Source organism: Cyclopterus lumpus, chromosome 24, assembly GCF_009769545.1.
Source record: "Cyclopterus lumpus isolate fCycLum1 chromosome 24, fCycLum1.pri, whole genome shotgun sequence".
Classification (NCBI taxonomy): Eukaryota; Metazoa; Chordata; class Actinopteri; order Perciformes; family Cyclopteridae; genus Cyclopterus; species Cyclopterus lumpus.
Genome location: NC_046989.1, coordinates 5,435,025 through 5,457,329, shown reverse-complemented (window position 1 = coordinate 5,457,329; position 22,305 = coordinate 5,435,025). Strand labels below are relative to the sequence as shown.

At 47.2% G+C, this 22,305-nt stretch overlaps 3 protein-coding genes across 8 annotated transcripts in view; 1 reads left to right on the top strand and 2 right to left on the bottom strand.

The window, feature by feature from the left end:
- The window catches only part of ino80 (INO80 complex ATPase subunit), a 31,276-nt gene extending 26,648 nt beyond the window's left edge, over positions 1–4,628 (top strand). For 3 of the 6 annotated variants that reach the window (XM_034528468.1, XM_034528469.1, XM_034528465.1), the window contains exons 32-37: positions 39–141; positions 258–346; positions 454–615; positions 1,017–1,188; positions 2,447–2,662; positions 2,788–4,628. In XM_034528468.1, coding sequence (XP_034384359.1) covers positions 39–141; positions 258–346; positions 454–615; positions 1,017–1,188; positions 2,447–2,662; positions 2,788–2,996 — 951 coding nt within the window. In that variant the 3' untranslated portion in view covers positions 2,997–4,628. The remainder of the gene's footprint in view (positions 1–38; positions 142–257; positions 347–453; positions 616–1,016; positions 1,189–2,446; positions 2,663–2,787) is intronic. The other 3 variants (XM_034528471.1, XM_034528466.1, XM_034528470.1) reach the window with 2 other exon arrangements.
- A 1,595-nt stretch (positions 4,629–6,223) lies between these two features.
- On the bottom strand, positions 6,224–8,119 carry chac1 (ChaC, cation transport regulator homolog 1 (E. coli)). Its single transcript, XM_034527944.1, has 3 exons — positions 7,415–8,119; positions 7,261–7,296; positions 6,224–7,105 (listed from the first exon to the last, which is right to left on the bottom strand). Exons 1-3 carry the CDS (start codon positions 7,586–7,588, stop codon positions 6,725–6,727), a joined length of 591 nt encoding a protein of 196 aa, XP_034383835.1. The 5' UTR covers positions 7,589–8,119; the 3' UTR covers positions 6,224–6,724.
- Positions 8,120–12,245: 4,126 nt separating this feature from the next.
- On the bottom strand, positions 12,246–21,910 carry dll4 (delta-like 4 (Drosophila)). Its single transcript, XM_034528454.1, has 11 exons — positions 21,381–21,910; positions 20,916–21,176; positions 20,549–20,606; positions 19,643–19,906; positions 17,439–17,499; positions 16,069–16,199; positions 15,679–15,848; positions 15,323–15,542; positions 14,118–14,856; positions 13,851–13,959; positions 12,246–13,372 (listed from the first exon to the last, which is right to left on the bottom strand). The coding sequence occupies exons 1-11, from the start codon at positions 21,432–21,434 to the stop codon at positions 13,367–13,369; spliced, it is 2,073 nt and encodes a 690-aa protein (XP_034384345.1). The 5' UTR covers positions 21,435–21,910; the 3' UTR covers positions 12,246–13,366.
- Positions 21,911–22,305: the final 395 nt, after the last annotated feature.

Below are 22,305 nucleotides of genomic sequence, written 5' to 3'. Positions count from 1 at the left end.
AAAAAAAATGAATCAATTATTTGTTTTTGTGTAATAAGATCCAAAGGGTGGTGATCTCTGGAGGCAACTTCAAACCAGACACACTCAAACCCAAAGAGGTGGTCGGCCTGCTGTTGGACGACGATGAGCTGGAGAAGAAACGTGAGTATTTTAGTCGACTTTAAAAAAAAGTTAAATGTAACTCTAATCCTCACCCTAACTATGAGCGAGGGGGGAATAAACGAAACAATAAAAAACAAGCGCTGTGTCTTCTCCAGTGCGTCAGAGACAGGACGAGAAGAGGGAGCTGGAAGAGTGCAGCAAAGTGAAGGAGCGCAAGAGGAAGAGGGACAAGTACGCCGAGAAGGTACGGTACAAACATGACCAGCAGGCTGCTGGCCGACCATCTCGTTTGAGAATCCGTTGAGCGGGTTCAACAAGTGCCAGTTGAGTTAACATCCGTTTCCCAACCAGCAGAAGAAGAACAACGAGGAGTCCGAGACCAAAAAGAAGAAGGAGGTGAACCTGGTCATCTCTCATGCGACCTCAGCGGACAACTCCAACCTCTCCGCAGACGGAGACGACTCCTTCATCAGCGTAGAGATGGACTCGGCCATGCCCAGTCCCTTCAGTGAGGTGAGGGGATCCAGGGGGGAGGAGGTAGGAGGGGTGTGAGTGTCCTTTTTATGAAAAGGAAGGAGGTGGAAGAGGATGGAAACGCTGTAAATGGCTCGTTGTTTTTGGTGGGGGGTTATTGATTCCTCTGTTTCCATGTTATGCTTTCTTCCTCCGTGTCACTTCTGCTTCCCTTCCTAAATCTGATCATTTCCTCCTCTCTTCGTCCTCACGTTCTACATCCTATCCATTCCATCCTTCCTTCTCTTCTTCCTGTGCCTCCCTTCCTTCTCCTCGTTGCTCCTTACGTCGGTCCTCCATTGTTTCCCTTCGCTGTGCCGGACCCCTCGTCCTCTGTGGTGCTGACCCCCTGCCTCTGTGTGTGTGTGTGTGTGTGTGTGTCTGTGTGTGTGCACGGCCAGATCTCCCTGAGCAGCGAGCTCCAGCCCGGCTCGTTACCCCCGGACGCGGACGCGGACGAGAGCAGCAGCGACATGCTGGTCATCGTGGACGACCCCGTGTCCTCTGCGCCGCAGTCTCGAGCCACCAACTCCCCCTCCTCCGTGTCGGGGTCCGTCTCTGACAACATGAACGGTGAGCTGGAGAACATTTTAGTATGTCCTCTTGGATTGCTGTTCTATTACACTATGCAATAATATTCTGGGGAAATGAATACTGAAATAGTAATTTCTGTCACATTTCTGTCACAAAGAAAATTGAAAAATGTATCAAGGCGTTCGGCTCAGTTTATTCCCAAAGGATATTGTGAATGTATTAAGTGCATAACACTAATATCACAATCACTTTCATACTCAATCACAACTAGCGCACGCCGTCTCAGCGCTCGTGTTCGACGGCTTCCCGACTTCAGATAATCTCGGGCACGCGCAATCTCTCGTTCCCAAAAGCTCCAAATGTGCCAAATAAAGCACGAGAAGCCGCGCGTTGCCAACGGCGACTCTCGTGGAGGTCATTGCAGCACGGCTCCGCTCGCCTCACTATCGGGACTATCGTGTTTTTTAATATTGTCCGTTCCCTCGCATGCGCCACGCAGCTGATTCATTTAGATTTATGAGCCGGGGTTTTATCTCGCATTGGACGCAACGTCTCGCTACGTCCCGTACGATGTGATCCAGATAGTTTACGTCACTCGCGCGGTATATATCTGCGCCGCAATAAGGTAATCCCTCCTAAATACACGCCGCTCTGGTGGAAACCCATTCTGGGATGCTTGCCGCCATGTCGAGAGGCTCCTGCCAGGGAGATTATTAACAGAGCGCAGAGGGGGTGGGGGGGGGGGGGTTAGTGCTGTCTGAGATGTGCGTGGCGTCGTGATGACAGGTTTGAAAGAGGGGAGGAAGGTTAGAATGAGGGAGCAATTGTGAAAAGGGAGGACGGGTAAGATTTAGTGGGTAAGAGAGAAGGATTTGTGGAGGGTTTCATCTGAGCCGGGGTGTCGGTGATGGATTGGGCCCTTCTCTCCTCGGGGAAGGGTCGTTTATCCAGAGTCAGACGGGTGGGGAGGCGGTGCTGGAGGGATTAGGCGCATTACCAGAGAGGCAAACACTGGCTCTAACAGTTTGGAAAAATGAGAGCAATATTCTGGTGTTTGCCTTCCCTGTACTTAGCGTAAAGATGAGTAATGCTTCTATATGACAGGAAAACTATCGTCTGAGTGTCTTTTAAGGACTTTAAGATGGTCAAACTTTTATTTATGTTTCCTCTGTCCACAATGTGCCATTATATATTCAAATAACTCGCTACTACTTGCTTTGGTACAAAGATTGTGGGGAGAGAAAAAAAAAAATGAACTTCTTGTTTTTACTTTTGTGTGCTCGCCTTTCTTCCTCAGGCATCTCGGCCTCGGAAACAATCAGCCCCGGCAGAGGCCGGTCCGGGCGGAGTCGGGGGCGGCCCAAAGGATCCGGGGGCGGGTCCAAGTCGGGAGGGAAAGGGCGTGGCCGCAAGTCGACGGCGGGCAGTGCGGCGGCCATGGCGGGAGCGATGGCCGGCGCGGCGGCTGCTTCCGCAGCAGCTTATGCTGCGTACGGTTACAGTGTCTCTAAAGGTCAGTGAAGGTCGCACACGCTGTCACACTTTGCCCCCCCCCCCCCACACACACACACACACACACACACACACACACACACACACTTATCGTAACCGTGCCTATGTCCGTGTCCCGCCTTCCAGCAGGCCTCGCTGCGTCCAGCCCCCTGCAGCCTTCCCTGGGCCGGTCCGGTACCAGCCCCGCCTTCAACCCCAGCAGGAGCTCCTCCCCACAGGCCAAAGGAGGCGCCTCCACGCCGAGCCCCCACAAACAGCTGGCCCACGGCCACCACCACAGCAGCCACGGCGCAGTCAGGAAGGGCAAGGGACCCGGTGGTCCCGGGGCCCGATGATGCACACTGAACACACACGAATGTGCCCTCACACACACACACACACACACACACACACACACACACACACATAAAACTGACCTACTCTCACTGTGATCCCCACAGACCCCCTATGCCTAAACCAATAGGGAATACAGTATAATATATATATATATATATATATATATATATATATATATATAGTAACAGAGGCTCACTACCTGGAGGACCATGCTGTGTCTGCTGGCAACTAAAATGACCCTCTTCACACACACACACACAATCATTTAAAGGTACAGTCCCTACCAGCCTCCACATTACTCGGTTCAATCTTATTTAAACGCGTCCGGGTCAGTGGACAAAAATCCGCCTCGAGTATATACTCTCAAGTGCTTTTTTTTTGGGGGGGGGGGACAAGACAAGACTGTACCTTTTTTTTTATTTTTTTTTTTATAAATGTCGACAGGGGACTCTTTTCAGTTTGCTCTCCGGCTGCGATGTTACAACATGAAGGTGCACCGACACATGTAGCTTCAAGGGCTTTGAGACGCTTTGCCGGTTTAGGGAGTTACTGTCAAATGCACTGAGCCACGTCTTCCGTCTTTTTTTAAAATTTAATTTAATTTTTTTCTTTCTTTCTTTCTTTTTTTTTTTGTTTGTGTTGTTGATTCTCACACATGTACATTAGGTTATTTAATTGTGGTGTAGATATGCTCAGTGCAAACCCGGTGGACGGTTCTTCATGTCACAGAGCTGTGAACCGTGTGCCGTCCCACACTTTACCAAACGATACGTCTACAGCTTTTCTACTAAAGCGCCTATTTTTGTAAGAGAGGATGATGCGTGTGAGTACCCACACACACACACACACACACACACACACACACACACATGCACACACACACACACACACACACACACTCACACCAACATGGCAGGTCTTATAACATTTTTGAAAATCTTTTGTCCATCAAAATGTTTTTTTTCCCGTACAGACGGAAATGAAAAGTCTGTGATTTATATATATATATATATTTTTTGGTCCGATGGGAAAATGAACGAATGGATGATGTGAAAATCGTATTCCAAAACACGAGGGAGTACTGGTCGATCCGGCAAATGCTGCTAACGGTAAAAAAAAAAAAAAAAAACATTTTTTAATTCACTCAAGATTATTTGGTTTTGTCTTTATTTAAGTTATTTTGAGTTTATGTTTAAAAAAATACAAAATAAAAAGAATGGGCAATTCGTGATCGTTGGCGAATGGGGTATTCACCTGTAAAAACTGTGTACATTGTACTGAAGCCATTTTTATTTTTCAGAAATTGCTTCTTTTCTTTTTTTTTTTGTGATGAGTCTGCGGTTCTCTTTGATGTCATTGATGTTTTAGGAAAAGTTTGCATCAGTGTCCTACGTTGAGCACTACATCTGTTATAGGCTTGTTTGTTTTGTGTTAATAGTGTGATTAAAAATGGATGTTCTATATTGCTGTACATAATGATGAGGGCGACGTTTTCCCTTTTTGGCTTTTCCCTCATTTGCCTGTCTATTTTTATATGTCATGTGTACATATGAAGAAATGCGTCTGCCATTTTACTAACAGGAGGAGCCAACTGAAAATAAAAGAGTGCTTAATCAGCCTTTCTGCTTTAATTTTTCATCTTTTTTTTTTTTTTTCGTCATTCTGCTCGCTTACACAAGTTGAGTTATTCACCCAGCTTTCAGAGGATGGATACAATAATGCAAACGTAAACAATACCTTTCATACTCATTCAGGTTTGTTAAATACATTGTAAACTATCACAGAGGTATTCTGGGTCCTACGTGCACCTGCAATCATAAATATTTAATGTTAAGGTCCAAATCTCTCACCTTGTCTGCAAACTACAACCACATCTTTCACACACACACACGGTTGTCTGTACTTCCGGGGACATTCATAGAATTAAATTACATTTCGTACAGGCCTAATTATGTTTGCGCTCGGCGTTCAGAAATTGCATTAAAAAAAAGGATTCAACTGTAAGTGTTTTCCAGAAACAGCGTCCCCGTTCCTCGGGATCTCGCTGCGGACGGTTTTCATTGGAACTACTTTCCACCAAAGGAATATAATGGTCAGTAATTGAGACATTGTTTTTGGAAAGACAGGGTTTTCCTCATATGGTTTTAGTGCTTTCAGCAGCCGGGACCAATTTCCATTCAGCTCCATTGTGTCGGGGAAACATCAAAGGCGGATTTTTCTTTCTTTTTTTTGTTGTAATTTGGATACACCGACGCTCTAACAAATACATTGTACATATCGAGGTCTTAATTTAATAAAACATAACCCAATCAACATTTTTTATTTATTTATTTGGTGGATAAGTCGATACTCTGACCCGTGCACCTAAATTGATGCCAGTCTATATTTTCTCACGGGTTTGGTGAGGGGCCAGAGAGATTCCATCTCGATGAGCGCCTCAGCGGCGTGTTCTTCCTGGTGCACTCTGACACGGCCGCCGGGCCGACTGTAAACACAGGACTTCCAGGTCTGGGCTTCGCTCCCGGGCCAGCAGGGTTGTTATGTAAGCCTCTGCAACGGGATGGACTCTGGACTTGAATCAGGTCCAGGGCACAAACTCCTACCGGCCGGCGTTTGGGAGTATCCCATGTACGTTTGCATGCGCTCACTGCGCCAAAAGAAAAGCAGGTTTTTACGGAGTTATCTGGATGAAACCGTGCCGAGTGCATTCTGCAACGCAGTCGAACCTGAAACGAGACCTCAGGAGAGTCACCCGGCCCAGTGAGTCTCAGTAAACCTGCTCCTTGGAACAAGCCCCAGGCCGTGTGTGGGTTCAGACGCTGCACGCAGGTGACGTAACCAAATATGTGCAACGTGTTCCATTGTCTCCATCTATGACCTCATTGTGAATGTGTTGACAACTTCAACGATTCTTTCCTTCTCGGTTTAATCCGAAGGAGCTTTGAAGGTCAGATTTCAGGAGAAATAAAGGTTATTTATCCCTGTATTCTTATTGTGCATCAGATTGATCGTAAGAAAAGGCCTCTGGTTTCATAGATGCATAACACTGTCCTGGTCTTCAGATGTATCATTTCATATTGCCAGATTTTTTTACAAAAAGAAATATAATTAACAGACACTAGAGGGATCTGAGGCCATGAGCCACATGTCATTTAAGATTTATTTTGTTAATAATTTAGATTCATGGCTCAGTTACTGTGAAGGCATAAACAACAAACACAAAGAGCTCTTTTAACTTTTTTTTTTATTGGCATTTACAACTGGATTTAAAAGTTGCCACCAGTGACATTTTAAAACCGAGTGGTCTTTTGGTGAATTGCAAACAGGTACAACTACCATAATTAGTCTGTATGGAATGGACGGTATTTTAGCTCCATAAAAAAAATTAAAATGTGCAAGTGGAGTTTATAAAAACCTAGTCCTCATACATGTTGTAACTGATGTACAAACATGCACCAGGCAGGAGTGACTTTACAGTGTGAACACAAGGTCAAGCATCAGACGGGTAAAATAAAAATAAAAACTTAATATCACGATTCCCTTTTATTGACACTTCAGTAGCATTCGATGGATTCAAATACAGTGGATGGTAGTGTAAAGCTAGATTTCACAACATTAAACATAGGTGGAGTGGCATGACATGTGAAAAGCCTCAGTGTGTGTGTGTGTGTGTGTGGTGTGTAACGTCCACTATATAAACTAGTGCGACGAAAAGGATTACGAGCTACTAGGCCGCTAACAGATAGGACACCACGTTCAGCGCCGCGGCCTCGATGGAGAACAGGTGATGGTCTTCCACGTGCGGGCAGCTGCTCCTCATGAACTCGGCCAGCCGGAGCAGATACTCCAGGTTGTGGCCCGTCTTCCCTCGGCACACGGCGATCTGGACGCCGATCACCTCTGGGCTGGCCGGCCCCAGGTAGAGGGCGTTCTCTTGGGTGGCGATGTACACCAGCGCCTGAACCGAAGGCTGCTTCTCCCCCTCGGGGAAGAACTCCACCGTCTTGGTGACGTAGCCGCCGCGGACCGTCTCGCGCACGGTGAGGTACTTCAGGGACTCCTCGACTTCGGCGCCCGTCACCTCGAACGCCACGCCCCAAGTGCTCGCCTGCGAGAAGAGAAGGAGAAAACATGAGTTATTAAGTATTGTTGTGTAGCAGTATTACACTGCGGCTTTTTTTTTTTAACGCCTGGAAACTCCCCTGCAGTTTCTACAGCATCCCCAGCAAAAAAAAAAAAACGGAAGTAGAGCTTTCCACTTACGTCATCATCTTCGATCAGCGTCACCACTCTTCCGGGCTGCAGAGAGGAGGAAAAAAAATGGGGTCAACGCCTGAGCCAAGCAACACGAGCACCGTGTGTCAAAAGTTAAAAAAAATAAGCAACAACAACCAAAATAAACATTTAACAAGCTCACCAACTCGTCGTTCCCCCGGTGGAAGTTGTCTCCGTGCCAGAAACGTCTCTTGTAGCCTTGAATGTAACCGACCTGGCTCCTCCTGTACGCGAAGTCCGGCTTCCACACCAGAGACCCGTACCCGAAGATCCACAGGCTGCTGGCCTTCCCGGCGACGATGTCTTGAGGCTTCATTTTTGTTGTTGTTGTTGTTGTTATTTCTTCTTCTGATCAATAGCGTTGACGACGTTCAGATAAATCGGTGAATTCTCTCGGTTCAAAAAATAAAAATCGAACTCGTTAGCTTGAGGCGACTAGCTAGCTAGCGTTAGCTTCCGCCGGTCCAGGAGCAGCGGCACCGGTTGGCTCGCAGGGATACCGCGGACGGTATTGGAGCCCAGCTGCTTAGCAGTGGCGAAAATGGAATTTCGCAGTCGGTTTTGTGTTGCACTATGCATTGCCGTTGCATTAGAGGAGCCGCATTACGCCTTAAAAATCCATGGCAGCCGCTTCGGCCTTCACACCAATGGAAAACGAAATAAAAAGCCCCGTTTCAACCAGCAGCTTCGCCGGCTGAGGGGACTGTACGGATTTTAAGATGGCGACTATAAAAGATCGAGGTTTTAAATTAGGAGGCGATGGTGTTCGCACACCCTGTGGTTGATCTTCTCCCGGCCAAGAAGCGACGACGAATTGAATGGTTTAAGCTCGATAACATGGCGCAGTGGCGCTTATGTATTTATACCGTCCGGGGGCGGTTGGGCGAATCCACGTCCGTTTTTTTCGACCAATAGTATTCAAGCAAGGCCTGTCATCCGCCCCTTTCTATCCAATCAAATGTTGGTGCGTCGAATGAGGCGGGACTTCAAACCAAACCGCGCTCACTATTGGCTCAAACGTAACTTTCCGGGTACGCTCGTCTTTCAAATCGATTGGCCGTTGAACTGTCACTCCAACCGACTCTTTTTATGATTGGTCGGTTGTTTTGTCATTCCCATAACATATTTCCATATTGTTCAGAACGATCCGGCTGATGCAACTTCCCTCCGCATTTCAGGCTTCAGGGCCAATGCAGCCACCAACGCGTTGCGTCAGTCTTGATTTAGACTAGCCCGATATAGGGCGATGTATTATTTTACAATGTACTGCTTGCCACGAAGAAAATAAAGGAAGACATGACATTTCATTTGAAGTTAAACACAAGACAAATACAATGCATTAGCCTTATTCTGCCAGTGGGAATAATAACATGTCCTGAACGCAGTAGGCCTACAGAAGGAGATCACTCTTGTGACTTGTGAGTCAATAAGCCCCATACATGGGTGTTTAATTGAGCCAGGCTGTAATCTAGCCTCACGGCTCACAGATCCGAAGGCAAGACAAAGGTCAGTGGCTGCTAAGGATCCCTCAGCAACGCCACATTCATCTCATCCCCCTGGAACCATGGAGAGAACTTGTTGAGGGGAAGGTGGACGGACATTTTTTCTTTTTTTATCAAGTTTGTTGCAATGTCTATAATCGTTTTGATTTTTGTTGACGCAGCGGGTAAGGTCATTTTAAAACGTCACACGTGATTGGCCGGCTCGCCAGTGAGTCAGCCCGTTATCACTGGAAATCTAACTCTTGCAGAATGATTCTAACTTTGTAAACACACTCCCTTTATACACTTTACCCAACAAAACACCCTACTTTTGGCAGCCAAATACAGGCTTGTGAAGTAGTTGGCATGGGTGATTTCTGAGTTTGATAACAACCCCAGGTTTAGACTATATGCACACAACACATGTACACTTCTAATAAACCCCAAAAACGGAGAAAAAGAAGTGGAAACAGTGAATCAAAAGGGCCAAAACACTTTCCACCGCAGAGACACAACACAAGAGAACGATGATGAGAGATGGAAGACCTGATCAAATGTACAAAAATGCCCATCCCTCCTGCTGGATCTGCCACACTGTAATAGTAGAGGCTCATCTGTGCTCAACAGAGAGATTATCTATAAATAGCTGGCATTATCTGCCTTGATAGAAGGCCAGACAACTGTATCAGCTCTCAATAAATCTAAAGCGCCACACAATCCAGGCCTGCGGGCAACCCAGTGTCACGCACAAGCTTCCATCCCATTACGCTGGGGCCTTTCATGTCCGTCCCCTTCCCGGAGCCGGCTGCCACAGTGTATCTCCGGGCTGCTCCCAGCACAGGCCACGAAAAAAAGGCCTTCGCTAAGCCGCACTGACAGCGCTGCCATGTAATCTAATCTGGTTGCGCCGCTTCGATGACCGTGTCGATATATATCAAATATTCACCGGGCCTATTCGTCTTCGCTGTCAAACCAATGCATTTGAAATAGATCACCGTTCAAAGCGGACGAACATATGCACTCGTGTAGTAACGTGTGTGGACGTTGCCCTAAATACCTGCGCCTTCCTCTGCTAGGTTTTTCCGTCTCGCGAGGGATGAAGTAAATGCAGACAAACAAGATACTGCTCATGGTTGAAGAGGGAGTGGGGGCAGCAGTGTAGGTGCATGTTGTATGATGTAAACATTCTTTTGTGAGTCAGTGGTTTGTTGCTGGGTAACTGGGACATCTCAGTGGCAGCTAAAGATCTGCAGAATGTGACTTTGCTTGCAAGAAAACACCCTCGTCGCAGATTACGTCTCTAGTGGGTTCGTCTGATTTATTGATTCTCGCTAATACATCATCGTAATAAGCGTGTTTCATGCTCCAGAGGGTTCAGGTTCTGTGTCGCTGTTTGATTTTGTTGTTTTAAATTTAAACTCGAGGGCACCTGGCGTTTTATTTTGGCATGCCGACAACCCATTTCCTGCGTGTGGGTTTCTTACTGACACCTAGTGTTAATTAATGAGACGACTACAAGAGCAATGCAGGGCGAGGTGACAGAGCGCTGGGTAACGGCATCACCATGACTGACGCGCGTGCACGTGTACGTATACGTGCACGTCGAGAGCCAAAAGACTTTAAGTGAAGGCCAGTTGCAGCCATGAAGGAGAGCCAGAGCGAAGCAGTTTTTGCACTCTTGAGCGTGACTCAGCCTCAGGGACGATTTTACTTTCAAATCTGCTTCCTGATTCTCCATTCATGACACCCATGTCACAGGTCCCCCCCCCCCCCCCCCCCCCACCACCACCCCTTCCTTCTTCAGAATAAATAGTTGCTGATTGGCGCGTTCGTCTGCGCTCTCGCTTGTTTTGTGGTTGTTTCCTCCAAACCCCCGAGTGCAGATTGAAGAGAGCGATGCGTGAGAAAAGCAGTTGGCCCACGCCGGCAAATGTTCTGCCTTTCTTTTTTTTTTCCTTTTTTAATCAGGGAGGAAACAGGAACTGATGTCACCGGGTCACAAACAGGATGCTGTGATTGTAACACAATGAAAACGCCTGGCCATGGCTGTGGGGACCCCGGAGGCCAAAGAGCAAAGCTCTAGCGTGGGGTTTTGCCACCGGCCATCGATGTGAGAAAGAGGGTGTGCGTCTGCTTTATAGGTGTGTTGATGGTGGGAATAGACTGGGTCAGGTAACACACCAAATCAAGGCTGGCTTCAACTGGATGATTAATCGTTGCGATAACATGCACGTTTTGTCATTGTGAGCCAGGAAGCACCGTTCTCTGAGCTTTTCTTTTTTTTTCATGAACACACAAGCCCTTAAAAATGAGGATGCCTATAGGTCACCAGGCTACAACAGGATGTGTGTGAGGGAAAAGCCGTCAAGATTCTCTGCTGAGTGTTGATTGCTGATGATTAGGGGGCGCTGACTGTCGCAGGGTTTCTGTTAATTGGCGGCAGGAGGTTTCGCATTCGATAATGTGGATGACGCATCTCCAAAAAAACGGATTTTCAGGACTGACTCGTGGTGGTGTATGTATGGAACCTCCTTCTATAAAAGACAAGAAGGGGCAATGAAACTGAGCAGATGGATCTGACAAGTAAAACAAATATTAATGTGGATTCAGAGGGTATCCACGAGGCTCCCGTTTGGTTACCCCTCCCCTCCGGTGCCAGGGCCCTCGCCCCAGCTTTGTCTGCAGGCGAGTGGGGTGGTACAGAGCCGGGCATTGAAATATTGCTCTTAACCCTGGAGGGGAGGCCGGCAGTTGGGGAGCCTGTAAGTACTCGAGTGTGTGTGTGTGTGTTTTTATGGGAGGAGGTCTGTGCACTCTGTGTCATGCACACGGGGCGAGAGGCCTGGCATATGCTGCTGTTTTTATGGCACTACAGACTCACTTCGAGCTCCCCCCACGGCATCTGTTTGGCTGGCTACGTGTGTGTGTGTGTGTGTGTGCGTGGACGTGCGTGCGTGCTCGAGTGAGCATTATGAGGGGTGTAGGATGGGGAAGAGGGGGTGGGCGTTCCCCTTTGCCCCTCGCCCTGCTTTGTTTCGCCATTTCCAGCTTGAGGGGGTGGTATCCGTGGCAACGGATTTGAATTTCAAGCCAATTTCGGGGCCCGGAGAGAGAGAGACCGAGGGGTGGGTGACGGAGAGGGGTGGGAGCCGGTGGCGTTTCCAGGAATTACTTGGAGGTCTACTGTAGTGATGCTATCGTCAGGGGGGTTCATGTTTATCCCTACTGTCCAAAACATTACGTATGATGTGTGAATGTAGGAGAGCAGCTGGATTTCATATCCATGAACCTGCTCACAATTTAAAGAAAGTTTAGCTGAGCATGAAGACTATGTATGCATTGAGAGTACAGGAAGAAGCCTTTCCCCGAGGTAAAAAAAAAATATGAATGAATAAATAAAAACAAGACACATTTGATCATCATTTGTACTCAATTTCATTATTTAAAAAAAAAAAAAAACCTCAAAAATAAATTTGCATCAAATTAAAAACAGTTTTTTCAAGGAAGTTTTATTCTTCAGAAGTTTGGTCCTTATAAATATGCATTATATACAAAATAATATTATAAAACATATAAAGAGCAGTGTGTCATATTTAAATTAAACTCTGGAAATAATCATTTAAAAAAATTACATTATTGGTTCTGTATTTTTGAAATGTATTATAGGCAGGCAGTGGTGTGACAGTCTTTTCTCCTTGTTGTGAGTCTCTTTGTTTTTTTTCCTCAGTTGTTTTGCATAAAAAAAAAACATCTTTCCACGCAAACGTTTCTTCTCTCCTGGATCTCGCTGGCACTATTGCGCTCCTCTGGTTGTTTCTCTTCAAATCCATGTTGATTAAAAAGTATCTTCCCCACAATTTTATTTTTCCTTGTAGTGCAAAACGATCCAAGAACAGACAAGGGCTCACATTTAGCATTCAACCCCTCCCCCCCCTCTCTTTTAAGGCTTCTAGTGAATTTTGGGCTGCATACTATCTTCACCGTTGCATGAAAAAAAAAAAGAAGAAAAAAAGTCCAACCTGTCATTTTCACGTGATTGACAGCAGAAGATTAGTCTCAGACATTCATAACTCTCAGTGTTTTTGCGAGGTTGGATTGTGACGAGTTCCCTCGTCTCGACCCCGAGTCTTTGCATAGCGGGCGAAGCTGGCGGGAAGAGGGTGTGTGGGGGAGGGGGGAGGGGATTCGAAAGGGGTCAAATCCTAGGCACCTTTTTTTTTTTTTTTAATTGATTGGTTGGCTGTCAAAAGTCGTCGTGATTGCGATCCACCTTCGGGATGGCCGGGATTATTCTATCAGTCCTTTCACCGGTCCCTTCCACCATCGTCACGACTGAGAGAGGTCCTTCACTGTACATGTTTTGCATACAAACACTCGGTCAACATAAAGTTTCTCAGTTCTGTTCTTTTTTTTTTTTTTTTTTTCTTTTTTTTTCTATATGCAGAGCAGAGGTTTCCGCCCTCTCCAGTTCTCAAGTGTTCCAGAGCAGCAGTGGACATCTAAAACAATCTCCAGTCTCTTCTCCAAAATTTGTAAACAATCCAGAATATTTCATCCTGCCTCGATTGTGTCTTTTTCCTCGCTCACCCCTCGCCTTCAGACCCCCGCACAGTTTATACCTGCAAGGAGAAGAAAAGGAGAAAATATCATCACAATGATGCCAAAAACTCTCCATCGGCTATTTTTAACCCTCTCACAGCTTCGGTATCGACGTTATATTTTCCTTTTGGAAATGAACATCTGAAAAAAAAAAAAAAAAAATGCCACAGCAGTAGATCACACAGCACCTCGGAGACCGAGCGGAGCCAAACATGTGTGAGGAATCAGTCTATAAGTTCGGACTTCATCGCATGGCCAAGATAAAGAATAGCCAGAGTAATTCACAGAAAACCAATAATGCAGTCGATCGGGCTTTCCCCCCCGACTTACGGTCCAAATACCCCAGAGTTCAGTCTTCCTACAGTAACCCGTCCCCCCCCCGTCAGAAATAATGGTGCGCTAATGATGGACGGTGCCCTGGAGACGTGATGAATGTCAAGTGGAGGATCCGCGGAAATGCAGATGATGTGATTTTTTTTTTTTCTTCCTTCGGCTTACCTCGGTTGCTATGACGCACTCCCTCCTCTCCTCTCCTATAACGAATACCGACTGGTACATGGAGTCTCTTGAGGAGCATATCGTTGATATCCTGCACTCTGGCTTTTCACTGCAAACACAAATCACACTTTGTGTTAAACGCAAACTGGAAGCACATGGCGGCCGAGCTGTGCATGAGGGCGCATGTACACACGATGCATGTATGCGTCAACGAGGAACAATGCGTTTACAAGTTTAAAGAAGCAGTGCGAGTGTGGTTCTTCTTACCTGTACATTCTACTCAAGGGCATTTTGTCTTCTAAACATTTCTCATACATAAGACTTTTATCCTCTTGTGACTTTTCGTCCTTGAACTCCTTTGATTTCGAGTGGTAAGAGTCCAAGTGGTAGTTTTTATGGATAAAGTTCGATTTCTCAGAGTCACAGTCCACCTCCCTGCTCATTTTCTGGTTGGTGTTTTTCAGCTGGGACTCCGGGATCAGGTTGTCCTTCTGAACGTTGGACAAGTTGTTCATGGTCTCCGTGTCCCCCCGCTCCCTTCGAGCCTGCCTGTGGATGTGCCTCAGAGCCAAGCCCACCATGCACAGCAGCACCAGCAGCGCCACCAGGCCCACGGCCAGGGAAACCGCCGCCCACTGGAAGCTGTCTTGAATCTCCCCGTTGGTCACGGGAGAAGTGACGGCGGCGAAGAACTCGCAGCGCGGCCCGGTGAAGCCCGAGGGGCAGACGCAGGTGGCCGGAGGCTTGCCCGGCCCGCCGCCTCCGCCGCAAAGCCCCCCGTTGAGGCAGGGCCGCAGGGAGCACTCGTCCAGGACTCTGTCGCAGTTGCGGCCCCCGTAGCCCGCGGGACAGGTGCAGGTGTAGTCATTGATCCGGTCTTGGCAGGTGCCTGCGTTGAGGCAGGGGTTACCGGCACACTCGTTGATGTTGATTTCGCAGCGCTGGCCGGTGAAGCCGGCACGGCAGCTGCACATGCGCATGCCGCCGTGGATCAGGCACAGCCCACCTGCAGGAGAGGAGGACCATTAGTGATTCTCTAAATGAGACGGAACGTTTTGAAAAATGACGAGGCATCTGAAAGGAACGCGATTGCCATAAACCCCTTCGGTTCACACATCGCCATCAAATCCACGGTGTGACCACGGCACCGGGTATTGTTCTACCGACACAGCCCGACCCCAGAGCCCTCCGCGTTTAGCAAGAGGAGGTCGAGCTGCGCTGGACATTCGTCCCCTTTCATCAACAACCGCGGGCGAGCTGCAGCGACATTTACAAGCCGCTGCTCCGAGCTGCCGAGTGTTTATATGGAAGGACAATAGACACCAAGTTCCCACCAATTCCTGTTGTTCCACACTGCTTCCAGTTGCAGGAATTTGAAGGCGGCGGGGGGAGGGGAGAGGGGGGGCGGAGAAAGAGCGAGGGGAAGTTCAGACAAGGGGGGGTGGGGGTCAATGAGGGGAGGAAGACTGTACCATTAGCGCAGGGAAGCGACGTGCACTTGTCCACTCTCTTCTCGCAGTTGAGGCCCGTGTAGCCGCGGGGACACTCGCACATGTAGCTGCGGCCATTGTCCTTCTCCCAGCATTTGCCGCTGTGGAAGCACGGGGAGTCGGCGCACGTCAGCAGGCTGTGCTCGCAGTGGGAGCCCTCGAAGCCTTGGGGACACGTGCACATGTAGCCACTTTCCAAATTCTGGGGGTAAAAAAAAAAATTGTGGAAAAGAAAAAAGGAAAAAGTTTTTAAAGAAATGCAATAAAAAAATAAATATACAACGATGGAATTAGCCGGACACATACATGAGGATGTATCGTGTCTGTTCCCAACTTACCGTGCACATCCCTCCATTCCTGCAGGGGTTGCTGTCACACTCCTGCATCTCCAGCTCACAGTTAACCCCGGTGAAACCCGGCAGGCACGTGCAGGTGTAGCTGCCCTGTCCCGTGTTCATACAGGTGGCGCTGTTCACACAGGGATGGTGATGGGTGCAGAAGTTAAGGTCTGGGGAGGGGAGGGGGGGGGGAAGGGAGAGAGAAGAGTGTTTGTTTACAGGGAGCTGGCAGGAGGAACGCTCTCTACCCCGGATGTGTTCAGAGGAAATCTAATTTACTAATGCTTTCAGGCTAATTCAAATGAAAACAGTGCACAGGTAATATGAGAAGATCTTTTTTTTTTTTTTTTTAAAGTAACAGCAGCAGTGGTCCAAGTCTTCGTGGTGTACCTTGGTCACACAATAGGCCTCCCCAGCCCTCCTGACAGTTACACTGCCACGGCATCTGGCAGGTGCCGTGCTTGCAGGCCGGGTACTTCTTACACTCGTCGCAGAACGTGCCCTGCCAGCCGTCTCTGCATCTGCAAAAAAAAAAAAAAACACATAAAGAATGGTGTTCTTTGATTAGTCCCAGCGTTCCTCATGTTGTAACGTTTTGCAGTCGCCATGAATAACAAAAAGCTGAAGTCGGTGGTTAAAGCCAGCAATTAAAAAATTCATTTCAAAACACGCGAGTGAGTCGATTTGGATTAAACGATTACATTGAGAAATCAGCCAATCCGTCACCCGAGCGGACGTTAAGAGCTGCACAACAGTCATTAAATACGAACCCATTACAAAAAAAAAAAATGAAGTGTCTTTTTTTTTCTGAAGGCATATGTTTGCAAATTGAAAGCATGCATCAGCACTGGTAATTGTGTCCCCCTCCCCCCCCCTCAACCTCATTACACCATGACACATCAGTTATTGCGTGGAAGCAATGTTGTTGTTTTGTGTGCAACTATACGGTGAAAGATGATATAAGCATGGTCTATTTTACAAACAATGTGAATGCAGTGACTGCAGGGCAAACCCTCCTGAAGGTGTGCGCCGTATATTACGAATAAGGAATGCTAACATAGTGACACAAAGATGAAATATGGCTTTCACGTTTTCTGGCAGCAAGCCAACAGTCTTCTTTCTTGTTTTCCCATGAATCCGTTTCCCAGAACCAGCACAGAGCGCGGCAACCATGTCAAACCACGAGCTTCTGGGGCTTACGATGTACTTTTTAAAAGGTTTCAACATTTATTTATTTATTTTTTGCCACGTGAGCAGCTTTACGGTGTCGGGTATCTTAAGGGTTTAGCCTAAATTTGGGTCAGTTTAAAGTGATGGATGTATCTCTAATAAGAGGGCAAAATAGGATTCAGGGGGAATTTCTCACAGTGTGTGTGTGTGTGTGTGTGTGTGATAGAGGGTAGTGACAAGAAAGGAACATGGGAAGCAGAAAAGTCAGTGAGAGACGAGAGAGGGAAAATACTTGTTGCTTCAGTGAGCTTCAACCTCTCTCAATAAATGCTGCGGGATGCCAGCAGAGCACAAACGAATGTTGACACATCGCCCTGATTAGCTGCATGTGAACATAACTCATCAGACGCAGCGTCGCTGGCGTGAAAAATTAACTTGAAAGTGGATTTCAGAGGAACGATGAGCGCATGCAGCTCTCCACCCTCTACGTTTAACCCCCCGCGCGCTGTTCCCAAACTGTGTTCCTTCCTTCGCAAGGGCCAACAACCTTATTTCAACACTTCACAATTATTGTTATTATTAATACTCACACACACTCGCCGGGTTTGGAGCAGTTTCCGTTCCTCTCGCTGCAGCCCTGCAGACAGATAGCTGAAACACAAAGAAAAGAAGAAACTAAATAAAGCACACACACACAGTCAAGGTGTTCATTTTATGCAAGTGCACCTGGTTATTGTATAGCGTAACCGTGCCTGCAGACACAATGCAATCAAATATTAACTTTCACAACTTTCAAACAGCAGTACACTCCTAAAAAAGGTAAATCAATAGGTGCTAAAAGTTCAATAACAAGTAGGACCCCGTTGAGTACGTGTAGCTACAAGTACGTTGAGGCCTCCGTCGGGTCTCAATTTTCCTCGCGAGCCTCCGTTTGATGGACACCTGTCGGCCTCGCGCGCAGCCGGCCCCGCTTGTTCGTGCCGCTTTAAGTGCGCCGGTGCGCATATCGGGCGGCTCGCGGTAAGCGGGCGGGTTTAGTGCGGAACAGATGCTCGCTCTCAATAGCGGACAGCTGCCACCATTGTTGTTTGCGGTGCGCCACCGCCACCATATTTGCAGCTGCCGCCGTATAGCCGCGCGCGCGCGCGCCGACCAATGGAAGGGACTAAAACACGTCGGTGGCGCGTGGCGGAGAGTAATGCCGCGATTAACCTTGGCGCGTGCACTCGCCCGAGCTCCTCCCCCGAGCTCCTCCCCCGAGCTCCCTTGTCTGCGGATTATGTTACCGGGGCACGCGCGGCACAAAAGACTTTTGTGTTGTTTTAAACACACAAGAAGAAGAAGAAGAAGAACAGGAGCCCTTTCCGTTCTGGAGGTTAACGTGACTTCCGTTACGTCACGCGCACTTTGAAACAACACGCCAGGTGAATGCACACCTGTGGAAGCGAACTAGAGAAATAGCTCAACTAAGAGGTGATGCTTTTTGCTTTTACAGCTGGGCTAATTAAGCATTTACTTCCGGCTTAATTAGTATAAGTTTGAATACTATATGGTTATTTAAAAAAAAAAAAAAAAAAAGTATATATAATGAGAGCTTTAAGGCACTTTTAGACCCAGAGAGAGAGAGAGAGAGAGAGAGAGAGAGAGAGAGAGAGAGAGAGAGAGAGAGAGAGAGAGAGAGAGAGAGAGAGAGAGAGAGAGAGAGAGAGAGAGAGAGAGAGAGAGAGAGAGAGAGAGAGAGAGAGAGAGAGAGAGAGAGAGAGAGAGAGAGAGAGAGAGAGAGAGAGATATGCCCAATCTGTCTTTCTCATGTATATTTTCTGTAGTCACCGACGATTGATGTCTCCGTTATTGCAACACGTGAGCCCATCTGGTTAGAATTTGGCGCCGCGGTCCAAACAGCACATGCCAATTCCTCTTTCACCACCGAGTGACACCGATGACAGATCCGCTGTCACCCGCGTGGCCAACGTATCCAGCACATGGTAACCATTACTCTCACGGTGCCTCCTTCCAATCTACTCCTTTTTGATTAATTAGTTTTTTTTGTGTGAAAAGGGCCTCGGCGGGTATCGTGCGGGCCAAATGGCACCGGGCCTCCTCACGGGGCCCATTCAGAGAGGTCCAAAACATGGGAGTGTTGGTCTAGGATTTGGCCAAGTGGGTTAGCGCAAGTATAATGTGCCTGTTGTCATGCTAAGCCGTCTGTCCCTCCACTCATAATCAATGAGTATGTCCACAAACCCACAACCGGTTATCAGAATTATATGATTATTAGAAATTATAATAATCATATCATTATTAAATTATACAAGGCTGAAATATCCACACCAACATTGCCGATCAGACTTGCCAGACGTCATTAAGTCATGTCGTGCTGTCGCACTCTGCATCATGTGGCATTAATGATGATGACCTTTGGGTTATCTTTTCGCTTAATAACTACTGATATCTGTAACGTGTGCGTGCTCGCTCGCTCTTCAGGACTTCCAGCCGTGATGATAAAGGGGCAAAGGTCACACATAATGAGGAGACCTGGCCGAAGGAACAACTCTTTAAGGTAAGGACTTTCTACCCCAATCCTGTAGGCCCAAACGGATTCCACTAGCTTTAAGTCAATTAGCAAAACATCTGGATGACCCTCTGGCGTTAAAAGAATACGTCGCCGGAGGCTCAGAGCAACACTGAACAACACAACTCCAGTGTCAGCTGACAAGGAAGAGAGCAAGACCGGTGTGTGTGTGTGTGTGTGTGTATACAGTAAATCAGCGAGGTGAATAGAAGAACCGCTTACGTTCTTCGCAGTATTTCCCTTTCCAGCCCGGCAGACAGGACAGCTGCCCGTCGCGGTTGCAGGTGTAGTGGCCGAATCGGTCGTCCCTGGGCGCACACTTTTTGGAACAACTTTCCCCGTAGTAGCTCTCGTTGCAGACGAACCGGTATGAATACCTCAGCTCCGTCTGCTTTGCAGTCTGCGTATTCTGAGTCCAGGCAGTTCCCACACCCAGCTGTTTTTGGATGGCCATGGAGCTTATCAAAAAGTCTGGGTTGTTCGTATCTGAAAAGATGGAGGAAGTCAGAATGAATGCGGGATATCTAGGCGTGTAGGACCTGTTCATTGGGGTTATTGTGGTTTTATGTCAAGAACTGCCTCATAAATAGCTCGTGGGTTCAAAAGTCGTTCCACTTTCGCTTTAGCAAACTGCAGCTCCCATACAGCTTATAGATGAAAGATAAACTCAGGTTGAAATTTCCTCTTTCTTTCCATCAGCAAAAAAAAAAAAAAAAAAAAATTCCCAGGCCCCGTTCCCCTCTTCCAATGGGCGGAACAGAGCAAGGTGTAAAATACAGGAAGATGCAGTCAGGGGTTTTTTGGCAGGCACTGTGTATTCTCACCAAAGCCCACAGCTCTTTCCCACGACCAAAATAAACCAGAGGAAGTTCAATTGTATTGGCTATAAGAATGAAAAAAGGTGTTCTGAAGTTCATAACAAAGGAGTGAAAATGTGTGAAATTATGAACAATTAACAGGAGGTGGGGAGAGAGAAATGTTAGTGACTGAGCTGCATTTTATTAGACAACATTTTGTATTTTGCTTTTGGGTACAATTTGTGCAGAAATGGTGAACTATGGAAAGGCTCGAGTGTTAAAAACGTACTGACAGAGCTCCCTCCTGTGGTAAAAAAAGCGTTGCACTTACCTACATGTAGATTTCCATAAGGTGAATGCCAGGCTTCAATTATTAATGAAAATGACCCCTAAGAACAAAACACATGCATGTAATTAATATCTCTTGTTCTATTTATGCATATTCATTTTCACAAAGCTCCTAATTTACATGTATATTTCTCCCAATTCAATATGGGCGATGCTGAAATGAGCTATAGTTACACATTCACTGACTATGAGTGACAATGATCCTTCCACACCGCCGTCCAACATGCTCGTCGCCAGAGTATTACCTACTGATATGGATTAGCTGAGCTCACCAATAACCTGGCACGGCAGTTCACCGCATAAACAACACGCCACCGGTCGCTGTAATAGAACAAGTAGAGTGGACTCACCGGCCATCCAAAGGTGAACGGTATCTGGATCGGTCTCGGTAAAGTGCCCGTGTCCCTGGCGCTGAAAGAGTTCGTCCCCAGCGCCGCTGTCATTGTACTCCCAAAGATGCAGTCACCTCGCGAGACCACCGCCTGATAGTTCTTCAAGCAAATTCGGAAATAAGTCCTGCAGTTGGGTATGCACGCGTCCCCGTTGGCCAGCAAACCTTTGTGGTTTTTAAAATCGTGGAGATCCAGCTCAAAAACACCGGATCCAAATACCTAAAAGAGAAGGAAAATATTATTTAAGGGTGGGGGAAAAAAAAAAGAAAAAAAAAAAAGGTGGTCGCTTCTGTTAAATATAGATTATTATTTGGAAAGAAGAAAGAAGAAGGGAAAAAAAAAAAACATGACATAAGTGGCTCTTCATCTGTTTACGCGGAGGTCTCAGGACCACCGGGGAGACGCGTTATCCTCCCTTCATACCTGTGATATCAACGTGGTGCTGAATGCGATGGTAAAGGTGAACCAGGCTGCCATCCTTCTCGCTTCTCCAGGGCAGCCGTGTCACCAGCCAATAAAGCAGCAAAACCTTCTTTTAAAAAAAAAAAAATAATATATATCTTTTTTTAATCTTTTTTTTTTTTTTGTATTTACACCGAGGTAAACCGAATACAAAATGTAAAAAAAAAAAATAAAAAAATCTCTAAATAAAATACGTATAAATCCTTCTTCACTCCCAGGGAGTTCTCCCGTATACGCTCCCTGGTGATGTGCGTCAAAAAGCGTCCAGAGAAAGCAGTTCCCAAGTTATCCAAAAGGTGAGGGAAGACTCATATCCAGTGTAGCTGCGCGTCTTTCTGTCAGCAGGCGATCCCCCTCCTCGCGTGGTAATGTACTCCACAATGGTGCCTCCGCTGTGCGTGTGCGCGGCTCAGAGCTTGTTTTTTTTTGGTGCTGAACTTGGTGCGTCAGTGCGTCACGGATGTTCACCACTCGTCTTATTACTCGTGAATGAACCGCGGTGCGTCCCCTCCCACATATATAGACTTGCACTGCGCTGCTCATTACATAAACTGTCAATCACCCCCACTGACACCGCCCCCTCTACATATTCAACCCCCTTCCCTTTCCAACCCAACAACAATTATCCAGATTTAATACCCACTGGGCGCTGTGCTGACTGGCCACCATATAGCCACATGGGTGATTATTAACAAGCAATCACATCTGTTGACTTGTTTTTTTAGCGCACGTGGATGAGGACGATGAAGGAGAGACGAAACTTCGAGAATGGAAAGCAGGAATTCAATTACGGTCTTACTCCTTGCACCCTTTTGCCCTCGGTTCCGCTCAATTGCACGCCTAATTAGCCCTCGGTGAGCCGCTGTGCGCACTATTTCCTTTTCTC

Bases quoted from the DNA above. Each gene is read 5' to 3' on its own strand.
- chac1 (XM_034527944.1), bottom strand. From the start codon at position 7,588: ATGAAGCCTCAAGACATCGTCGCCGGGAAGGCCAGCAGCCTGTGGATC. The intron at 7,297-7,414 runs GTGAGCTTGTTA...TCCTCTCTGCAG, and splicing joins ACCGGGGGAACGACGAGTTG to CCCGGAAGAGTGGTGACGCT. The intron at 7,106-7,260 runs GTAAGTGGAAAG...CTCTTCTCGCAG, and splicing joins CGCTGATCGAAGATGATGAC to GCGAGCACTTGGGGCGTGGC.
- dll4 (XM_034528454.1), bottom strand. From the start codon at position 21,434: ATGGCAGCCTGGTTCACCTTTACCATCGCATTCAGCACCACGTTGATA. The intron at 15,543-15,678 runs GTAAGTTGGGAA...TTTTACCCCCAG, and splicing joins GGAATGGAGGGATGTGCACG to AATTTGGAAAGTGGCTACAT. The intron at 13,960-14,117 runs GTAAGAAGAACC...TTGTGTTTGCAG, and splicing joins CCCTTGAGTAGAATGTACAG to TGAAAAGCCAGAGTGCAGGA.